The 21,744-nt window shown below is 34.5% G+C and overlaps 1 protein-coding gene across 6 annotated transcripts in view; it reads right to left on the bottom strand.

Annotated features, from left to right (window-relative positions):
* Window positions 1–3,245: 3,245 nt before the first annotated feature.
* Window positions 3,246–21,744, bottom strand: part of LOC145277479 (SNF-related serine/threonine-protein kinase-like) — a 307,515-nt gene continuing 289,016 nt past the window's right edge. For all 6 annotated transcript variants that reach the window (XM_080128848.1, XM_080128846.1, XM_080128847.1 and 3 more), the window contains one exon: window positions 3,246–4,682. In XM_080128848.1, the coding sequence (XP_079984974.1) occupies window positions 3,317–4,682 (1,366 nt within the window). In that variant the 3' untranslated portion in view covers window positions 3,246–3,316. The remainder of the gene's footprint in view (window positions 4,683–21,744) is intronic.

Genomic DNA, 21,744 nt, shown 5'->3' on the forward strand with positions numbered 1-21,744 from the left:
AACTGATTGTTGAATCTGGTTAAATTTGTGCCCAATTATGTATTAATCACCAATCCCTTTTAATCTCTAACTAATTATCAAACAAATGCCATAACTCATATAATAATTCGCTGCACCTTAATCATAAGATCCATACAAAATTTCAGCCAGATCAGCCCAGTAATTTCTGAGAAAAAGAACAGACTAAAGAGAAATATAACACAGATACATAAATATATAGAATAGTCTTTCTATTGAATACACTGTATCTACTTTTAAAACATTTCACTAAATAAAATAGGTTGGATATTTAGATTTATAAAATGTGTGTGTGTGTGTGGATTAGGAGCAGATTAATCATGTATGTTTATGTACTTACAAATGATCAGTTTTTTGTTTTAATATAAACTAAACACATTAAAACTGGTAATCAGATGGAAACTGTAATAATAATAATAAAATAATAATAATGTTTATATTGAAGAATGTCCAACAAAGCAAGATGATATTTTATCACCAATAAAACAAAACCCGGAACTACCCATAAAGTATCAATGTTGATGAAGCAGAAACCGAGTAATAGGGAAAGGGAGGGGGGTAGATGGAAACGGTAGGGGGTTGGTCAAAACAATAAATAGAAAACTTAATTTTAACTTAAAAAATTTTGTAACAACTTTCCTTACTTTCTAATTTTTATTTAAATAAAAAATCAAGATAAAGTAAGCAAAGTTTGTCTGCAGACCTGGAGAGGGGGGGGGGAACACATGAATTGCTGTTAAAAATGTTCTATTTAAATAGTGTTATTGTTGTTTTGGAAGCAATCACAATTAGTGCAATTGACATACCAATGACCCTACAGATAAAAATTATGAGAGTATATGTGTGGGGTGGGGGGAGAAAAAAATAAAACTGCAAGGGTCACAGAATGAATATGTTTCTTCAAATTTTAAATCATAATAAAAGATATATTTCAATGAGAATCTTAGGTAGTGGAAGAGGGGGCATGGCAGGAAAGGAAAAGAGGATTAGAGATGGAGAAAGAGAGAGAAAGATGGAGAGAGAGAAAAAGAAAAGGATATAGATAAAAAGGAGAAGGGTTAAGATAGAAAGTGAGAAAGAAGAAATATTTAAAATTATTTTCATTGAAATTTTCTTTTATTTCAAAAAATAAAATCTTTTGCTGGCTTGTCACAATCTTTTGAACTTCAGCTATTCAAAAAATAGAGGGAGAGGAGAAGTTAGAGAAAGTAAAAATGTAAGGAGAGAGGGATAAATATATATATATATATACTAGTAGGTAGACATGACATTGCCCGGGTTTGAATTATGATCAACGAATGTTCCACACTTCCAATATTTTTATTGTCATCAAAATCAGTGAAATTTCCCATTTTTCAATCAAATTGATTGACTACTGCTCTAATCACGGACACATCATGGTGCACTGAGAGGAAGTACATACCTCCCTACAGTGACTTAGTTCATGATATATTGCACTATAGACAACCTATGGTTGATTTCATAAAATTACTTTTATATAATGGCTCAAAAGTTTAAGATGCAGATGTCAAGTATGATGATTCAATTGTACTCTAAACAGAAACATTAATTTCGAATGCACCCCTATCTTATCAGAAAACCTACTATTGATTTAATATGCTGGGCTCTTCTGCTTGTGCAGTGATAAAACTTCTTAAATGCACTTGTAATGTTAGGCTGTATGAGAGTGTTGACTTTTGTCAAAATTGGACTGTTCCTTCTTTAATCGGATTTTTTTGATTATCGATTTTTGACATTTATCGGGGGGGGGGGCATTCCAATACAAAACCTATTCGTGTAATTTTTTTTTTTTTTTTTTTTTTAAATCGCCCCAGCCACTTTGGAGTCCATAAGAAAACTCACACACATACAAACTGTCTTATATATATATATATATATATACAAAGTTGAGTTTTTTCACGTTCTGACATTGATATTAAAAACCTACTTTTTCTATTTAAAATTAAAACAAACTTCTTGATATACTCAATCATGAAGATTAACTAATTTGCATATTCCTTTGAAAAACAAGTGTTAATTATTCATTTTTTATGCTTTCTTATTAGATAATTGGTTCAGTTTCACTATTACGCTGAATTTGATTTATGCATAGTTTCTATATTCTGCATAATAAAATGTTCTATCACACAGAAATATTATACATATATATATATATATATATATATATATATATATATATAAGTGACCTTGTCAGTGTGTGTGCTAAAATTCTCTACCAACCTACTCTCTGAATATTTTGTCTACAAAATTCAAATTTGATATATAGGGTATTTAGACCTATGGCACGTTTTCGATTTGGTTTTTAGCAGAGTAAGTCTAATAAAACATTACTCCTGCTGTTACTTTTGCATGTGTGCAAAATAAAACATTTATAGCTCAAAGTTGCTAGTTTAGACGGTAACGACGTTGGGGAGATAACGACAAAGGCTGGGGTGCAAAACGTTTTGGTTTTGATTCTAGCGGATGGTACTTAATATTTTCTTTTTAACTGTTGTAATCATTATTATATATTGGATAATAATCATTAGAGAATTAGAGAATTTAATAAAAAATCTGCACAAATTAAAATATTTATGCATAGTTTATGACCAGCAATGCCAGGCAGCCTGCTAGTATATATATATATATATATATCAATACATACAGTGGTTAGTGCGAGAGAACACAAGTAGAGTGCTCAATTATAAAGAAAATATCAAAATGAGAGTATAATATTTTGTGTTAGAGCAGATAAAACCATTAGTACCACCGGTTTCAAATTAAAAACAAAGACCAATATCGGATCGCCATGTCAGACACTCTCCAATCTCTTGTTTATCTTGATAAAGCGACCAGATATTGGTTCCGTTTGTTTGAGATTTTAAACCAATGGTACGAATGTTTTTCTAATCTTCTGTAACCCACATACTTATATATATATATATATATATATATATATATATAGAGAGAGAGAGAGAGAGAGAGAGATCAAAACTATAAAATATGTTTTGCCATTTTTTGTCTTCTAGCAAGCTTCAAAAAGCGATGAAAATGATGCTGATGACAGGTATGATGATGGTGGTAGTCATGTCAGAATAGAGACAGGGATGGTGGGAAGCTGAAATGGTAGGATTCTTTAAGAGGGTGGTGTGGGGGCAATTACCAATAATAAAAAATAAAACACAAGCCACTGCTCCAAATACGAAATCAACTGTCGAAGTGGAAGCTTTTTTTTTTAATAGATATAATTTAATGAGTCAATATTATCCTAATAATAGCAGCAACAACAACAACAACGTTAGACAAGTGAACAGCATTTTGTTTCTACCTTGACCGAATTGCTAGACTTGGACGAGCCAGTCATCTTGCAAAAGCCAGGCTTCAGGCCATTTCGGTTGATGTCAGTTTTGATGCGGCGTCCAAATCGCTTGCCTTTTCGAATATGGAGACTACAATCTGCCGAGCATATCGACAACACATCCTCTGGCAATGGCGTCTTGGAGGTTTCTTTAGACTCATTGTTTGCACGGGATTTCACCTCCCAGATCTGAGCATTGAGTTCATTTAGATAATTCACGTCCAAGTCATTAGGGGCCCTTTGTTTTGCTCGCTTGCAGTCCAGCTGCTCTGAGCACAGATGGTCCTCAATGCACAGCTTTGAGAAGCTGTTGTTGGATGACATCAAAGAATTGGAGATTTTCATCTCGCAGCTATTGATGCTGATTCCACTTAGTCGGGAACTGCAACCAGAATTGGAGTTGGCAAGCACGTCCTGGGGTTGATTGCTGTCTCCGCTGCTGTCTCCGCAGTCATGATTGCAAGTATCATTGTTTTTTGGATCGGTCCCTTTAGAACTTTTCCCGCCAGAACCTTTGTTATCTTTATTGCCAGAGGATTTATTATCTTGCTGGTTTTTGTCATTCGACTTATTATTTGGACTTTTGTTGTCTCCAGTGCTGCCACCTTGTCCTACAGAGCGACTACCCCCAGAATTCCCACCAACTCCACCTGGTCCATCGTTGTCACTTGAATGGTCACTGCTGTCACGTCGTGTTGCAAACTTGTGCTTCAACTTCTCCTTTCGAGCGATGCTGTCTGTATCGTCCGTATCACTGGCATCAGAGCTGCTGCAACTTGTGCCCCGTTGGCCAGTGGCACGGCGCTTCTTATGCTGTTCGTATTTATGTAGAAGTTCAGGAGAAGCCATATTAGCACGGCAGCCATAAATATTCCTCGACGTTACTTTGGAGGAAGTGGATGATGACAGGGAAATTGGTAGTACAGGAAGAGGAACGTCTTCCTCTTCATCCGATTCACGTTCTTCCGAGATCTGATTGAGAAGTTGTGGAGAGCTGGCCACAGAATGAAGAGGCCGGCGGACAGCAGATGTATCCAAAGAAAACATATGCTCAACAGATGAAGCTCGCTTGTTGCAATTCATCAAGTTTTCCGCAGAACGAACACTCTTAAAGTCAATCTCCTCGCAGCCACTTTCTTCTTCAGCTGATTCTTCAGAGATGAGGCTGTACTTTCGGCTGAAGCTGCTCCTAGCTGGACTGGCAGGAGTGCGAGACGATGTGGACGGTAATGGTCCTGGTGGAGACACAAGCGTTTGAACGATACTGTGTTTTATACTGCTTTCATCATCATCTTTGATTTGGATACTGTGGAGAAACAAAAAAAAAAAAAAACATTAACTATTCTTGTCAAATAATAAACTGGGAAGAAAAAAATTTTAAAAAACTTCAACATGAAGCAATTTCTTGACAAACTACAAGTTATTTAATATCTAGAATTTGTTCTTACAAGTTTTATAGCAATTATCTAAATACAAATCATCAGGCAATAAAAATATATTTCTATTATTCAAACAATAGTTGTCACCTTGAGTGTTATTTTCGCAATGTTTCAGTCAATGAAACTTCCGACCTTCTTCAGGTATATCTTGTTAAAATCTGGGATCTTTCAAGTTTACCAAGATACATCTTAAAAAAGTCAACGGTTACATCAACTCAAACTTTGTGAGAATAACACTCCAGATGAGAATAGTAGTCGAAATGATATAAATAATACTCATCCAAATGATATAAATAATTAATACTCATCTAAAAACTCCTCAAACAATAAACATCTGAAGTGACGTTTTGGAATTTTGGGGATGAGGATTTTTGCTTATTCGTATTATTTAGATTCATCAGACTACAGTTCTCATCTTGAGTGTGATTTTCACATTTCAGTCGGTCAATGTAACCTCCGACCTTCTTCAGCTGTATCTTATCGAACTCAGGAATTTAGAATGGAACCCTTTATTTACTTCAGTGGAGTAGCATTCTCTTATTCCGTCAGCCATGATTGGATAGAGGTCCTAAGTAATTTGTAATTGTATCTTTCGTTCGTCCACACTGAAAATTCAACTTTCAGAAGAAGGTCACTTTTAAAATTGATTTTTCCAAGTACTCTAATCACTATGCCATGAAAAATACAACTGTGACTTACTTAGAACCTCTATCCAATCATGGCTGACAGAACACGAGCATGCTACCCCCACAAAGTAAATGAAATGTTCTGTTCAAATTCTGTCTGAATTCCCGAGTTCAACATAAATATTCTTGAGTTTGACAAGATACACCTGAAGAAGATCGAAGGTTACATTGACCAAAATGTTGTGAAAATAGCACTCAAGATAACAGTAGTCCGATGAATCCAAATATGACTCTTTTGCAGTGTTTATAATCTATTTTCAAATTCAGTCTATGTATACTCGCTAAATAAAAAATAATGCATGTTCTTACAATTAAAATCAGTTTTGCATAAAATGAATAAACATTTAAACTTGAAATAACATGATTCAAAAGCTATTAAATATAAATAGTTAAATGTGGAATATATATATATATATATACACACATATACACCCATTATAATTTTAATATAAAAAACTTGAGCAATTGCAATATATTTCTAAATAAAGTAAATTTACTTAGAAAATCAAATTGAATTTGTATCAAATGAAAAATAGCAAAGTTAAATAGTTTTAATTTATTGATGAAAATAAAAAAAAGAAAAACATAAATGATGCCACAAATTCATGCATATTGATTAGTTGTTAATAAAATATTATTGACTTGAAAATAACAATGGATTTTAGAGACAGAGTATTTACGAATCATTAGATCCATAAATGCTTTTCATAAAAAAGCACACATTTTCACACTGATTTTCCAAAACATACATTGACATTCCCCATCTTCAATATTGTTGACAACTTAAATGTTATACAAAACGCACAGACAATAGTACAACATCCATTCGTGTAGCATATATATGTGTCCTGTTTTTCGTTTTCTTTATAAAGTGTATTTTGAAAAAAAAGCATCTGATTTATGTGAAAAAATTATTAAAAAAAGAAGAAAAAGACAGTGTACATATTTGGAAGGATTGTTTTTGCGTTTCATAAATAACAACTTTATCCTCTTTTTAAATTTCTTGTATTTTAAAATCAACTTAATAATTTCAACAAAAAATAATTTTATTTTAGAACAAATTTTGACAACGTCGAAATCATTATTTCACTTAAAACCCCAAATATCCTAGGAGTATGTGAAACCAAAACTCTTCAATCGCAAATTATTTCAATTTCTTACTATTAAACAAGTCTCCAATAAAATGCATAAAATTTTAAAATTAATGAAAATATCTTATAAAATCTTAGTCAATCCTAATAGCAACATTTTACCAATAAAGTTTTAAAGAGAATAAAATAGATTATTTTAGTGGAATTAAAATTGATTTTGAAAGATAAAAAAAAAAAAAAATTCAAGCTTTTCAGCCGAATAAAATTTTAAATATAAAATTCAATGTAAAAATAATGGAATGCGTGGATTCCTGTAAAGAAAAAAGTCCATCGCAAAAAAAAAAAAAAAAAAAAAAAAATGAGCACGAAAATTGGTGAAAAAGCAGTAAAATAAAAAGGTTCATAAACTCAAAATATTCTAAGCACAAAAAATTTTACAGAAAAATTTTTTTGTGCTCGTTTACATTAATGATCATTTAAACTAACACATATCAGGTGAAAACATTACTATATACAAATGTGTCATGTCAAAATTAGCATAAATTTAAAAATTTACCAAAAATGATCCATTAGAAAAATAATTACAAGTAAAAACAAAAATTAAGTTTCATGCTTTATAGCGTTTTATTGTATGTTTTAATATTTTTATTGTATGTTTTAATGTTTTTATTGTATGTTTTAATATTGAGAGTTTGCAAAATTAAGTGGAGGTACGTGCAATCAATAATTTTGCAAGTTGCAACAAATTCTGACTTTCCTGAATTTTTGACATGAGGATTGGTTAATTGTTATCATTTGGATTCATCGGACTACTGTTCTCATCTTGAATGTGATTTTCACAACGTTTTGGTCAATGTAACCTCTGACCTTCTCCAGGTGTATATTATCAAATTTGGGAATGTTTCTGTCGAACTTGGGAATTTGGACAGAATTTTGAACAGAGCCCTTTATTTATTTCACGGTGTTAGCATGTTCCATTAGCCATAGAGGTTTTAAAAAATACAATTGCAAATTACCTAAGACCTCTATTCAGCCATAGCTGTGGGAACAAGAGCATACTAACCCCCATGAGGTAAATAAAAGTCTCCATTCGAAATTCCGTCCAAATTCCAGAGTTTGACAAGATACACCTGAAGAAGGTCGGGAGTTACATCGACCGGAACGCTGTGAAAATCACTCAAGATGAGAATAGTCCAATGAATCCAAATAATACAAAATTCTAAGTTATCCTAGATTTTAAATACATACTATTATTTGTAAACACAAGATCTCAGAACATAATTGTGACTGTTTTTGTTTTTTTAATTATTTAAAATACTTCTAGCACATACAGGATCATTTTTTGTAATTTTCAGAATTTATACTAATTTTGACATGACACATAAATACGTAATATTTTCACCTGAAATGTGTTAGTTTAAAAGATCACTAATCTACACAAACACCAGATTTTGTTTTAATATTTGCAATAATTGGTAATCATGCAATGTTCAAATTATTTTGAGAATAAATGTTACAAGACATAAGATATCACTTTTACTGAAAAAGAAAAAAAAAAAAAAATACAATAAAAATCTAATTAAAAAAAAAAGATTCTATAGAAAATAGCATGGGTACCCGGCGTTACCTGGGTTGATATGAAGTTCCATTTGAAACACACCTGCTATACTAATCATTTTCATCATGAGTAACGTTGATACTTCCACAACAATTTCAAAAATAAAAGAGTGAATAAAAAATATGTAAATGTAATCGCCCCCAAAAAGAAGTATCTAATACTCTCTCCACCAGATATTTTAGCAGAAGGGATCACTGTGCTAAGAAAACTTACGATTTTGTGAATGTAAAAAATAACGTTTATAAACATTAATGCGTGCATTTATTTTTTATTTTGGTAAATGTGTAGTTTAGAGGCGTAAATTATTTGACAGACAAAAAATTATAAAAACTATTTTTATATAAAACACATTGTTAGACCCAAAGGCTGAAATAAAACTAGAAAAAAATTTTCATTTTTGTTATTTTTTCATCATTTATATTTATTATTCGACGCCACTTTTATATTTATTATTCGACGCCACTATATTGCTTTTTAAATTTGGCCTTTCTAAGGTTTGGCAAATTGGCCCTTTTAAGCTTTTTCATGAACTATGTTTTTGGCCGCCATATATTTTTTTTGTAATGAAAGAGCCTAAAAAAGGCCAAATTTTAAATATGTAAAGCGTGCACATTTAGTCTAATAAAAAAATGATAAAAAAAAACAAAAATGAATTTTTTTTTATTTCAGCCTTTGGGTCTAATAATGTTTTATATAAAAATAGTTTTTATAATTTTTTTCTCTGTCAAATAATTTACGCCGCTAAACTACATATTTACCTTTATTTTTTGTATGGGCACTTTTTTTTACATTTTTTGTAAATAAAGGAAATTTGCTTTTTTTTGGGGGGGGGGGTCGATTTGCTTTTTATTTGTCGTTTTATGTTTCTAATGTAACCCCCCCCAAAAAAAAAAAAATTGAATTTGTCATATTTTAGGGTTTGTTTTATTAAATTGTTAGGTGAAAGTAGAGAATGGTCTCATAAAAAATAATTAAATTTATTGTTATTTTATGTTTCCAATATAATCCCCTCCACCCACCAGAAAAAAAATTGTATTCGTTAGATTTTGCCATCCCCCTCAATCACCAAACTTGAAAAAATGCTAAAAGTGACATGTCTCATTAAACGCTTGGTGGCCAAAAAGTGGGTGCTCATTTTACGTTAAATTTATGTAGAAAAGTAATCCCCTCACTAACATGTTACTATTTTTTTTTTTTTCAAAATTTCTTCTCTCATAATATTTATAAAGGCTGTTTCAATGTATTAGGTTGAAAAAAAGTAGATCTCCATTTTTTAGAGGTTAAACGCTGCTGGGTCACGTCATGTAAAGTTACCTTTTTAATTAGAAAATTAAGTTTGTAATCAATGAAATTAACGAAAAAAAAGAGGAAAAAAAAGTAAATTGTGGAATTTAGAGGGGGGTGCAGTGGATCTTCATTTTTTTTTAGGCATTAAACAACGCTGGATTACATGGTAAAAAATTACCGATTTCTGTATTGCCGTTTAAGGAATAAAATAAAACAAACAAATGAAATCTTTTCAGTTTTTTTCGTAAGTGGTTTTTTTTTTTGTTTGAATATTTAAAAAAATAAATAAATAAAAGCCAAACATTTTTCTATCTACACGGAATTATTTTTCCAGCTAGAAACTTAATGAAATTACCAAATGATGTTTGGTGAACGTTTGTTTTTTTTTATGCATAGCATCTAGGGGCAAATAACTCTAAGAAAAAAAAAAAAAATAGGTCTGTATTTATTTGCTTCCCCACAATAATAAATTAGGCATAAAGTCATTTTTTAATGTGGAGAGGGGGGAGGAGAAGGGGGATGGGGGACCAGCTCCCGAGAGGTGGGAAATGGGAGCTGGATAGCGAGAGTCTTTTGGTATATAGGGTTGCCCCTACATGAACCAGAAACTCATTGCCACAGGGGCAATGGTCTTTGCTTGCAGTATCTGTCAGAACAGATACTACACTTTGTTGCCAAGCCCCGCAGGGCCCGGCCAAGTTGGTCGCTGTTGGAAATATTAAATTCCAAAATAAATTAAATCAAATATATTATCAATATAATTGTTGTTTAAAATTTATTAAATATCAATTTTAAATAGAATACTTAAAATAATTCTCTTGCTAAAAACATTAAGATATCGCTGTTTAGTAAAATAAGGTGATCTCTTAATTGTATATTTTTGCAACTATCATACTATATATAGAAATAAATGAAAGCTTAAAGACACGTTTTGTATATAGTAATCAAATTGTGAACAAACAGACAATAATACGAATTTATATATATATATATATATATATATATATATATATATATATATATATAAAAAGATATGGTTTTCCTGTTCTATGAAATTTATCAAGAAACTAATGAGATCATCTTGGAATAAATTTTTTTATTTTCTTTATTTAGCTGAGATAATGGAAAGGAAAAAAAGGATTCTAAACCTTTAAATGACTCAAAATGAGGTTTTGGCTCCTAAATTCTTGAACCTTCAAAGACTATGTGCATTTTTTGTGTTGATAAGAAAACAGAAAATCACATTCATCAAATTAGTTAAAATGTTAACAGTTAAACAATTTGTACTACAAACTTTATCTAAAAGCATAAAAATAAACAAAAAAATAACTTAGAGAGGAATTCTTAAAATCTATCAATATAATCTTCCAAAGTGAAGAAACATTTCCTAAGACTTGGGAGTGAGAAAAAAAGAGAGATAATCGGTTGCACTTCCATAAAAATTTAAAAATAAAGAACAAAAACGATTTGGTTAAAAAGTTTTATATCGATACTTTTAAACGATGTGAACAAAGAGGCCAAATAAATTCAGGAAATGTTGATAATGAGAAATATGCCCCATCCAATCACATTTTTTTTTGCTCGGAAGATTATATAATTGGGAAAGAACTACTTACGATGCATAATTAAATCAAAAATTGTTTGGGACTATTGAAATAATTTCTAACGATATTGATAATGTGTTTAACCTTTCATTTTTTTTTTTTTTTTTTTTTTTTTTTTTTACAAGGTGGTCGCCACTTATCAAGGCCTGGAAGCCACTTGGGGATAAGGGTTATTGCGTGTACAGTACGTTAGTGTTGAGATTTGATAAAGTGTCTTACTTAAGGAGGCAGTTCATCAGGAATTTGTTTATGTTGGACTTGAAGACATCCAGGTTGTAGTTAGGTGGGAAACAAGTAGACGGAACAGAGTTCCACAGGCGTGCACTTCTAAGAAAGAAGCTTTGTTCATGGAATCTACGTTTTGGTTTTATAGGAGGGAAATGTTGTGCATTTCTCTCCTAATAATTACTTAAATAAACACAAGACCAAACAACATTGTTTTTAACAAAACAATAATAAAGGGTTTATTTTAAAAAGGCGAGATTGTATCTCAAACTGGAGAGAAAAAAAGTGTAAATGTCTGTTTGAAGGTGTCGTCTGCCATCAGACTGCAGTCGTCAACAAGTAGCAGTGGGAGGGGTAAGTGAGAGAGGTCTGTATAGGTCGCTTGCTGGCGTCTCTCTGGCGATCACAGCTGAGATCCCAAAGGGCTAAAAATAGTCCTTATGGGGACAGCTCAAATCAATGCACCCTGCCAACGGATTGGTCAGTGCGGCCGAATCATTTTGGCACCAGGCATTGATCCGCTTATAGTAAATAGTTTGTTAACTGCTACATCACCCCCTGCTTAGGTGAAAAGCCGATGAAGAAAAATAAAAAAGTAGCAGTCTTTAGAAAAATACAGAACACAAGGCAACGTAATGTCTGGAAGTTTATGTTGCCAAAGAAAGAATATATAAAGGGGTAATGAGAATAGAAAGTTTTTTTTTTTTAAAACCGAATTAACAGGGGCTTAAATAAACAAAGTTTTGCATAATTTTTTTGGCCAATGTATACGGCGGCCACTATGTGTAGTAGTGACATAGTTTTCATTTTCAGTATTCACTTCAGGTGTATGCTGTGTGAATGTAGGTGGGATATGTGTGTCTTGTGTTTCTGACCAAGAAAAGCTCTTTTCACTCTGTCAACAGATGCTGTTTCTTTTTTGCTCCTAATATCCAGGGTGAAAAGTTTAGAAGTGCGTGATAACACGCGATAAGGACCAGTATAAGGCAGTGTTAGAGGGGCTTTCACAGTCTTTTCTAAAAAATATGTGTGTCAATGAAGAAATGTCTTTGGGGACCGAAGATTTTATAGTCTGTTCCCTAGGTTTCATGGGTGAGAGCTAGATCTGACAATCCTCGTTCTATCGGGATCAGCATCTGACCTGGCAGTGATAGAGGTACTCCACAGACAAGTTCGGCTGGAGAGTATCCAAGGTCCTCTTTGATAGCTGCACGACAGCCAAGAAGGACAACAGGTATGTATTCACTCGATCGCTGTTGGTCAGGGTAAGTGCATAAGAAAGCTTTCAATTGTCGATGGAAGCGTTCTATCATCCCGTTCGAAGCTGGGTGATAGCTTGTTGTTCGAATACGTTTGATCTGGAAAGTTCCTGGAACAGGTGGAATTCAAACTGGGCTCCACGGTCTGTGGTAATTGTTGTGGGGACTCCATAGCATGATATCCAGCCCGATATAAGGGCTCGCGCTACAGATTCAGCCGAAATGTCCTTTAGGGGAATAGTTTCAGGCCGTGTGAAATCATCTACGCAGGTCAGGAGATAAGTATATCCCTGGCTGACTGGCCATGGTCCAACCAGATCGATGTGAACATGGCTGAACCGAGCATCTGGGGTGCTGAATGTTCCCAGGGGTGCACGAATATGGTTGTGCACCTTTGATGTCTGACAGGAAACGCAGGAATGTGTCACGCCTCATATTAGGCCATAAAAATCTAGCTATAATCAGCTTCACTGTGGCTTTGCATCCGGGGTGTGCCAGATTGTGTAGTGTGTCAAGGACAGCTCTATGATGAGTCATGGGAACAAACAGTCTAGGTGAATCTGTTGAAGTATCACATATGATCTGCGTGTCCGAATCCAAGTGACGAGTTTCGCGAGGTGAATATTTGTCCGGTTTAGCACGCAGTGTGAATGTAAGCGGACGGTGATCAGTGTAGATCACAAATTGTCGGCCCTCGAGTGAATGCTGAAAGTGTTTCACTGGAGGTACATAACTAGGAGTTGGCGGTCAAACGTGCTGTAATGTTGTTCTGCCGGTTCCAGCTGCCTCGAAAAATATGCAAGGGGTTGTAGTTGTTGTTGGTGCTATTGTTGCAACACTGCACCTACAGCTGTGCCCAATGCATCCACAACCAGTAAAAACTGGGCATCAGGCACAGGATGTGCAAGTAATGTATGTGTTGCTAGTTTCTCCTTCACTTCTTTAAAGGCTTTCAGCTGAATATCATTCAACGAAATCTGCTCATTTTTCTTCTTCCTGTTACGTAATAAGTCAGAAAGAGGATACAAGAGATCCGCACAGTGTGGGATGAAGCAGGCCGAGGAAGTGCCTTATTTGGCGAAGTGAAGTGGGTGGTTTAAGGTCTTGTAGAGCCTTAACCTTTTCAGGTAAGGGAGATGTACCCTCTGGGCTGATGATGTGGTCCAGGAAAACTAACTCTGAAGCCCCAAAAACAAATTTTCAAGGTTAATTCTCACCTGGTACTATTGAAACCGTTCGAACAGTAGGCGGAGGTGAGTGACATGTTCCTCGGGTGAGGCACTTACCACTAGAATGTTGTCTATGTAGTTATAGACGAAGTTTAAATCACACACTACCTCGTCCATGAAGCGTTGAAAGGTACTAGCTGCGTTTCGCAAACCAAAAGGCATAGTTAAAAATTCAAACGCTCCAAACGGAGTTGTTACAGCAGTTTTCGGGATGTCGGCTGAATTCACTGGAATCTGATGGTATGCCTTAACCAAATCTAGTTTGGAGAAGGTCTTACAACCGTGCAGTGAAGAAGCAAAGTCCTGTATGCGTGGGATTGGATAACGATCGGGTACCGTAGTGGCATTCAATCGTCGGTAGTCCCCAGTCGAACGCCCATCTCTGGAACGTTTCAGGACCATATGCAAAGAAGAAACCCATGGACTGGACGAGGAGCGTATGATTCCCAGTTGCAGCATATGGTTGAACTCTGCCTTCGCTGCTTTAAGTTTGTCAGCAGGGAGGCGTCGAGGTCGTGAGAATACAGGAGCACCTGTGGTCTCAATATGGTGAGCCGTTGAGTGAGGTGGTTCACTCACAACAAAATTCAAGTTAGTTAACTCCGGGTAGGAGTTTAATAATGTAGGACATGGATCATTGGCAGAAGCGATGAAAAATACAGGGCCGATAGATGTGAAGTTCGATTTTGAACCCGTGACGGAGAGTTCCGTATTAGCATCTATCAGCTGTTGTCTGCGTATGTCAACTAATAGGTTGAAGTGATGCAGAAAGTTCATGCCTATAATGGAATAGGGCAAATCAGCCATCGTAAAAACCCACCTAAAGTCTCTACGTAATTCCAAGTCAAGGGAACGAGAAATTTTACTGTACGTGGGGCTTCTCAGTGAGGAGTTTTAGTGGCCAAATGCTGCAAGCTGCTCCTGTATCAACCAAGTAAGGCGCTTGGGATAAGGAGTCAGGGATAAAATAGGCACGGTTGTGGGAGGTCTGTGGAGAATGTGCCATGCTCAGATCTCCAGACGATCGTTTCCCTGGTTCAAATACGAACAGGGCATTGTACAGCACCGTGCATCCTTGCCAAAACGCCTCGTGGGGAAAGAGGTTGCAGGGTAGAGAAAAGGGCATCCCCCACCAAGCCACAAAGTCTATTTTGTACTCTGTCAAGGCAGGATAGGCTCTTTTTAGCAGCTCCCGCCCAGATGTGGCAGCAGTACTCCATCTTTGGACGTACTTGGCTCTTATATAGATAGAGAATTGCATCATTAGTGAGATATCTTCTGGAGCGGTAGAAGGATCCCACCATTTTCCCAGTGACTTTGGCCACAGACTTGATGTATGTGTTCCATTTAAGATCAGGTGTAAAGGTCAAACCCAGGAGCTTATCAAAACCTGGGGCCTCCACTATACGAGAGCCATCCATTTCAATTAATGCCAGATGGGGATCAGAGCGTTTATGATGTAGAGATAGGAGCTTGGTCTTAGATGCATTAAAGGTAACCAGCCACCTCTTTTCCCACTGTACCACGCGCTCAAGATCAGAGGAGAGAGAATCAGAGAGAACATCATCATTTACGCCCTTTGATGTGTTGCCATAGATGGTCGTGTCATCAGCATAGATGTCAACGAATGATTTTAGTATGTGTTTTGGGAGATCATTGATGTAGATCAGGAAGAGAGTTGGGCCCAGTATGGACCCCTGAGGGACTCCAGTATTAATACTGTGGGCCTCTGATTTCTGCCCATCAACCACTACTCTTATGAGCCTATCTGAGAGAAATGACTTAATGATTGAGAAAACATTTCCAGTTATACCGTAGCTGGAAATCTTGTGTAGTAGGCCTTTATGCCAAACCTTATCGAAGGCCTTTGATATGTCGAGAGCAATTGCCCTAGAGAGGAAGCCTTTGTCAAAAGATTCACTAATCCTATGAGATATAACCATTAGCACATCTGCTGTAGATCTAGCAGAACGAAAACCATATTGTGTGTCTGTAAGAAGGTTATTTCTGCTGAGGTGGTTAACTACTTCTCTATTTATTGTGGATTCCAGCAACTTACTCATGACACACAGGAGACTTATTGGTCTGTACTGAGAGGGGGATAACTTATCACCTGAATTAAATACAGGGCATACTGATGAGGTTTTCCAGGGTGTTGGGAAGCACTTCTCCTTTAGGCAACGCTTAAACAGTTTCATAAGTATGGGGGCAAGTTCTGGTTGTAATTTTATTAACACCATAATTGGAATACCGTCGGGATCAGTTGCTTTACTGGAGTCAGGGTTCTTGATTAGCTTGGCGACCTCATGCACAGATATTTGTATGTTGCATAGCATGTTGTCTGTTATAGGAGGGAATATGGGGAGTTGATGGCCTTTGTCACACAGGGTAGATTTTGCCGCGAAATTTTTGGCAAATAGTTTGGCCTTGTCGGATGCTGTTGAGATGACCTCTGGTCCATTGATAATGGTTGGGATAGAACGCACGTTTCTATTCAGGATCCTATTTGCTATTTGCCAGAACTGGTGGGAACCAAGTCGCTGCTCAGCTACCTTGGATTTAACGGATTGAGCATATAGTTCTCTTGCATTTTTTATTACTCTTTTACAGTGGTTGCTGGCAGTCCTGAAAGCAGCTTTAGTCTCAGTGCATCTATTATGTTGGTAGCTACAGAAAAAGTGACTTCTGTGTGCGATGGCAGCAGCACATTCAGGGGAGAACCATGGCTGGCTGTTAGGTTTTTGTTGGAATTTTTTGGATGGTATGAATTGGTCTATGCCTACAAGTAACCATTCGGTCAGGTCTGATACTATAGAGGACACATCCTTTTTAAACATTGAATGGAGAGGTAGATCAGATATGAATGTACAGAAGCTATCCCAGTCTGCCATAGAGTATCGGTATACCGTACGGTGGAGAGGTACGTCTGTAGATTTATTATATTTCATTTTTATCTTAACTGATACGACGCAGGTGTCGGAGGATCCCAGAGGAGATAGAACGGAACAGAACTTATTAAAAATAAAAATCCGAATTAAAAATGCAATAAAACAAAGCCAAAATTCTACCATCTTTAACATCGTCCAAATCTTCTCTTTGAATCCTTTCCAGTTGTCAATAAGTTTTTGAAAATCATGTTGAGAAAATTAAAATTTAAGAATTTCTGACTGCTTATCTTGAAGTAGATGTTAATCTGTTCAAATGATTTGGAAAACTTGTTCATAAATGCTTAATTTCATAACTATAGATTACTAAACCATATTTCGTACAAATATCATGCTGTACAAGAGATACAAAATCTAAAAAAATATCCCGCAAATCTCGCATTAACAGATTCTCATTTCCATGGAAAGTTTTCAAAATCATAGGACGGGATCAACACAATTCCTGAGAAAACTATAAAAATGATTAGAAATGTGATCGTATCTGTCAATAGAATCGGATTCGTTTTTCTTAAGTTGCATTTTCAAAGGGTCAAAACGATTGAAATTAGAAATATCAAATTTTTTAAAAAGTTTTTGCTGTATCAGAATCAATATTAGAAAAATTTGTGCCTAATTTCCAATTCCGAAATGATTCTTTCATTGCTTTTAACTTAATTTTCTTATTGCTAGAACTAATGATGGCACTTCTGCAGTATACAGACGGCAGCCATTGTTAGGGGGGTGATAACTCCAATTTCTTCTTGGTCAAATACCACAGCAAATTTTTTTTCTGAACACAAAATATTTGAAAACCAAAACATTTATTGTATAAAAATGTATTAATATATATTTGTAAAAACATTTATTGAAAAGTTTGTGTAAGAAAATATAATTTTAATAAAACAATTTTGTAAGGAAAGCAACATTGGACTTTTTTAAAGTGAAATTGTTTTGTTATTGAACAAATTAATTTAAAGCAATATTGAAGGGTCAACAAAATTTTCAAACAAATTAATTTAAATGAAACATTTTTCGTATTAAAGCAACATTGAGAGGGTCAACAACAAATTAATTTAAATTAAACATTTTTCAAATCAAAGAAAAAAAAAATGCAAGATAAAAATATTACTAGGTTATTTGGCGGATCTTCCCCATGTTAAGAATGGCTTTCGTTTTCTTGCAATTTTTTCAGTGGATTATTATTGATTGGACACTAATATATGGGAGGGTGGGGTTGATACTCATTCAGGTCCGCTATTTATTTTAATGTAAACACAATTTTAGTCTTTTTTTTTTTTTTTTTTTTTTTTTTAAATCAAAGCAACATTGGATTTTTTTTTAAGTTTCTGAAGAATTTCACAAAAAGTATGAGTTATCTTATCTTTGACCAAGAAGTGCCACCTGACGACAGTTTAGTGAAACATGAAAAAAAAAAAAAAAAAAAAAAGAAATGGCCGCCATCTGTATACTGCAGAAGTGTCCTAATCATAAATTAATAGTTCTTCCTTTGAACTGCTAGACTTTGGAATTCCCTCTCCATTTCCTGCTTCCCTGACTGTACTGACATGTGTAAGTTTAAATGTAATGTGAACAGATATCTCGTTGATCAACCTTCTACATAATATTCCAAAATAGCTGCCACTTACATCTAAATAGAACTGAGCCTTGTTTGGGGTGAATAAACATTTATTGATTTTAAACTACCAGTAAAACTAAAATCTATAGATCACCCCCAAACATTATTTCTATGTATGCGAAAATATATGCACACATTAGATGGGTTTTTAGGGTAATCCAAAAACCCCAAAGAATCTACACCTAAACACTCATAGATTTTAAAATGTAACATTTTCATAAACAGTAAAACGTTAAACAATGAGAAGCGCATAGTCTTTTCACAGAAATATGTACTTGTGCACGTGTATTATCACTGGTGAGCGATCAAGAAGCAAATCAATAAAAATCTTTTTTACATTTCACATATGGAAACACAATGGAGACTTGTTGCAATTTCAAAGGTTTATTGGAGAGAAAAATTCATTCATGAGGGGAGAGACCAAAATGAGGCTAAAACTAATTTCTTCTAAAAGATAGTTAAATCCTAGACCATTCTCGCCTTCATCACGCCATGTGCATTATGCCTATTTCCATTTGGCATCAGATCGTCCTAACATGCATTTTATGTAACTCTTCCAAAATTCATACAAGTTAACATAATTTCTATTTACTGGTGCAGGAGACCACTACATAACACGATTGGTAATTGTATTAGAATCAGGAAAAATATTGGAATTATCTCATTACTAGTAAAAACCAAATCAACTGCTTACAAAATCTATGACTATAAAGTAAATTAGAAAAAACATATAGACTAAAAAAGACAAGGTTTTATTGCTTACCATATACTTCTTTAGTAAGGAGTACTTGACTCCTTAAGTTGAGCAAATCGCTAATGAATGTTGAGACTTGCACCATATCTAATTTTTTAAATTGGTTGAACCATAAATTACTATGAGTACCTATTTTTTGTTCTGTAATCAGAATATCTTTTCTCTACCTTTTCGACTTTCTAATTTCAGATTTACTTTTATAGTGGTAAATTTTGTAAGGAGTTCATTTGGTTTTAGCCCTTTCAAAATGTTTCTTTGTAGAAGGAAGTCACCACTCATCAAGGCCTGAAGGCCACTCGAGGATAAAGGTTGATGAGACAGTGAAATAAAAGTGTAGTGATCGATAGTAGTAGAAATCGGGTAGAATTTGATTATTTAAGAGGACGGTTCATCAAAAACTTCTTTACATTGGACTTGAAGATGAGCGTGTTGTAGTCAGCTGGAAAACAGGCCTGCGGTACAGAGTTCAATAGGTGGGCAGTTCTAGGAAAGAAACTTTTTTGAATATAACCTTATTTTAGCATACAAAAAAATTTATTTAAAAATTAAACTTGTAAGCTTTATTTTGTATTCTTACTTCAGAACAAAGATTTGTTGAATGCTATTCCTGGCAAAAGGCCATTGCCTAAGATTTTTTTTTCCTTCTTGGATGCTCCATGATTTTGGCCTTGTGCCAAGATTTGCCATTTCAAACAAGTATCTTATTTCTTCCTTTATTTAGAAGCAACATACCAGGTATAAAATGCATATCATAGACATGTTTATAACATTGTAAATCAAAATATTGATTCAACCAGAATACAAAAATATCGACACATGTACAATGTCAAAAAGAAAAACCAAGAATATAACAAGAAAAAAGGCAATAAAAATCCCCTCAGATATCCAACGGACTGTATATATGCTCACGACCATTAAAAGCAGACAGAGTGATCATGGGCATATACATAGTTCTTCATGCGTAATCATACGGAATCAAATTAACCCATCATGCCATCAAGCACATGAAACTGGCTTTGTCTGGCTTGGGAGTTAAATATTAATCATTAACAAAAACGAGTTAAAAATTAAAGAGTGTGAAATCCTTTCGTAATGATAACAATGATCAGATATAATGGGTTAAGTTACGAGATGTTTAGCTGTGAAAGAACATGCACATTGACAAGGTAAAAAAAAAAGCAGTGGATATTAAACTTGGAAAGAAAAATAAGGTTGAAAGCTGAAGATGTTTTTTTTTAAAAGAACCAGTACAAGTAAAAAAACAAAACAACATTTGAAAACAGAAAAGCAATTGTAAACATGTGAAAGGTATGCATAAACAAATATTTATAACCAGAATAACAAAAAGAACACTGGCCTCTGTATATGTACTGAAACGCACGTAGCAAAAACGTGCAATAAAAGCAACAATATTATCCACTTTTATGAAGTCATGCATTCAATTTTAAGGGAAACCCAATTCTAGAAGATCCTTAAAAATAAAAATGGATGAAACTAGGTTATGAAAAAATAAAACACCTTTAAAATAGAGATTCATACACAAAGTAATACTAGGAAGTTCTTGGACTGTACGTACTATTATTGGAACATCTAATAGAAACAGATGCTCAACATAATACACAATCAATTTACTGATGTTTGTATATTTTTTTGAGATGATTGATATTTTTGTACTATTTGGACTATTGTTCTCATCTTGGTTGTTTTTTCCATGCTTCGGCCAATGTGACCTCCAACCATCTTCAGTAATATCCAGTGTGAATGCATCTGAAGACGGTCAAAGGTTACATCGGTTGAAACATTGTGGAAAAAATAAATAAGATGTGAACAATAGTCCAAACAATCCAAATAATACAATCAGTTCACCGATTCAGTTTGCGTTAAGAATCATTACCACACATGCGAACACCACATTCTCAAAATTGACCAAAAGCTTGGTGGCTAAATATCTGGTCAGACAAAAGACAGAAGAGAAATTTGAGAATTGCTGGTCCACAAATTAAGTAAAACTGCAAAGTCACGGCTTCTGACAAGATCAAATTAGGCGAAGCAAAACTCTATAAACATTTCTCATTTGTTTCAAAAGCCTCCCCCCTCCCCCAACTCCTTTATGAGTAAGCATTTTGGTATTAATTTTGGTCATGTAATAATCCTTTCCTAAATTCAATTTAGAACATGGCCTGAAACAGTGAGCATGCCCATCCAGTTCGAGGATGAACAGATCTTTGGGCTTGCACTCTAAGAAATGAGTAAACTCAGAAACAACTTGTACATCTTAGGACATTTTTAGTCCCTTTCCATGCTAAAGGCAATATTTTGTTCTATAAACTTGCTTTCAAATTGTTTTTATAAAAGTTGACAAATTTAATGGGAGGCCACAAAGTTAATCAAAAATGCATTCTTAAGTGTTGAATACCAGCTTTTAAATGATGCATATAAGTGTAAAGATGAACCAATGAATAATCTGTAGCAGAAAACAAGTGTCTCATTACTATTCTTATCGTTTTGACTCTTGAGTATATATCGGACACAGAAAATCAACTGAGAACCACATCAATCTATAAAAAAACAAAGTATTAACTGATATACAAGGGGTGTGCAATAAGTAATGCCCCT

Source organism: Euprymna scolopes, chromosome 6 (genome assembly GCF_053919585.1).
Source record: "Euprymna scolopes isolate OS-2025 chromosome 6, ASM5391958v1, whole genome shotgun sequence".
Taxonomy (NCBI): Eukaryota; Metazoa; Mollusca; class Cephalopoda; order Sepiida; family Sepiolidae; genus Euprymna; species Euprymna scolopes.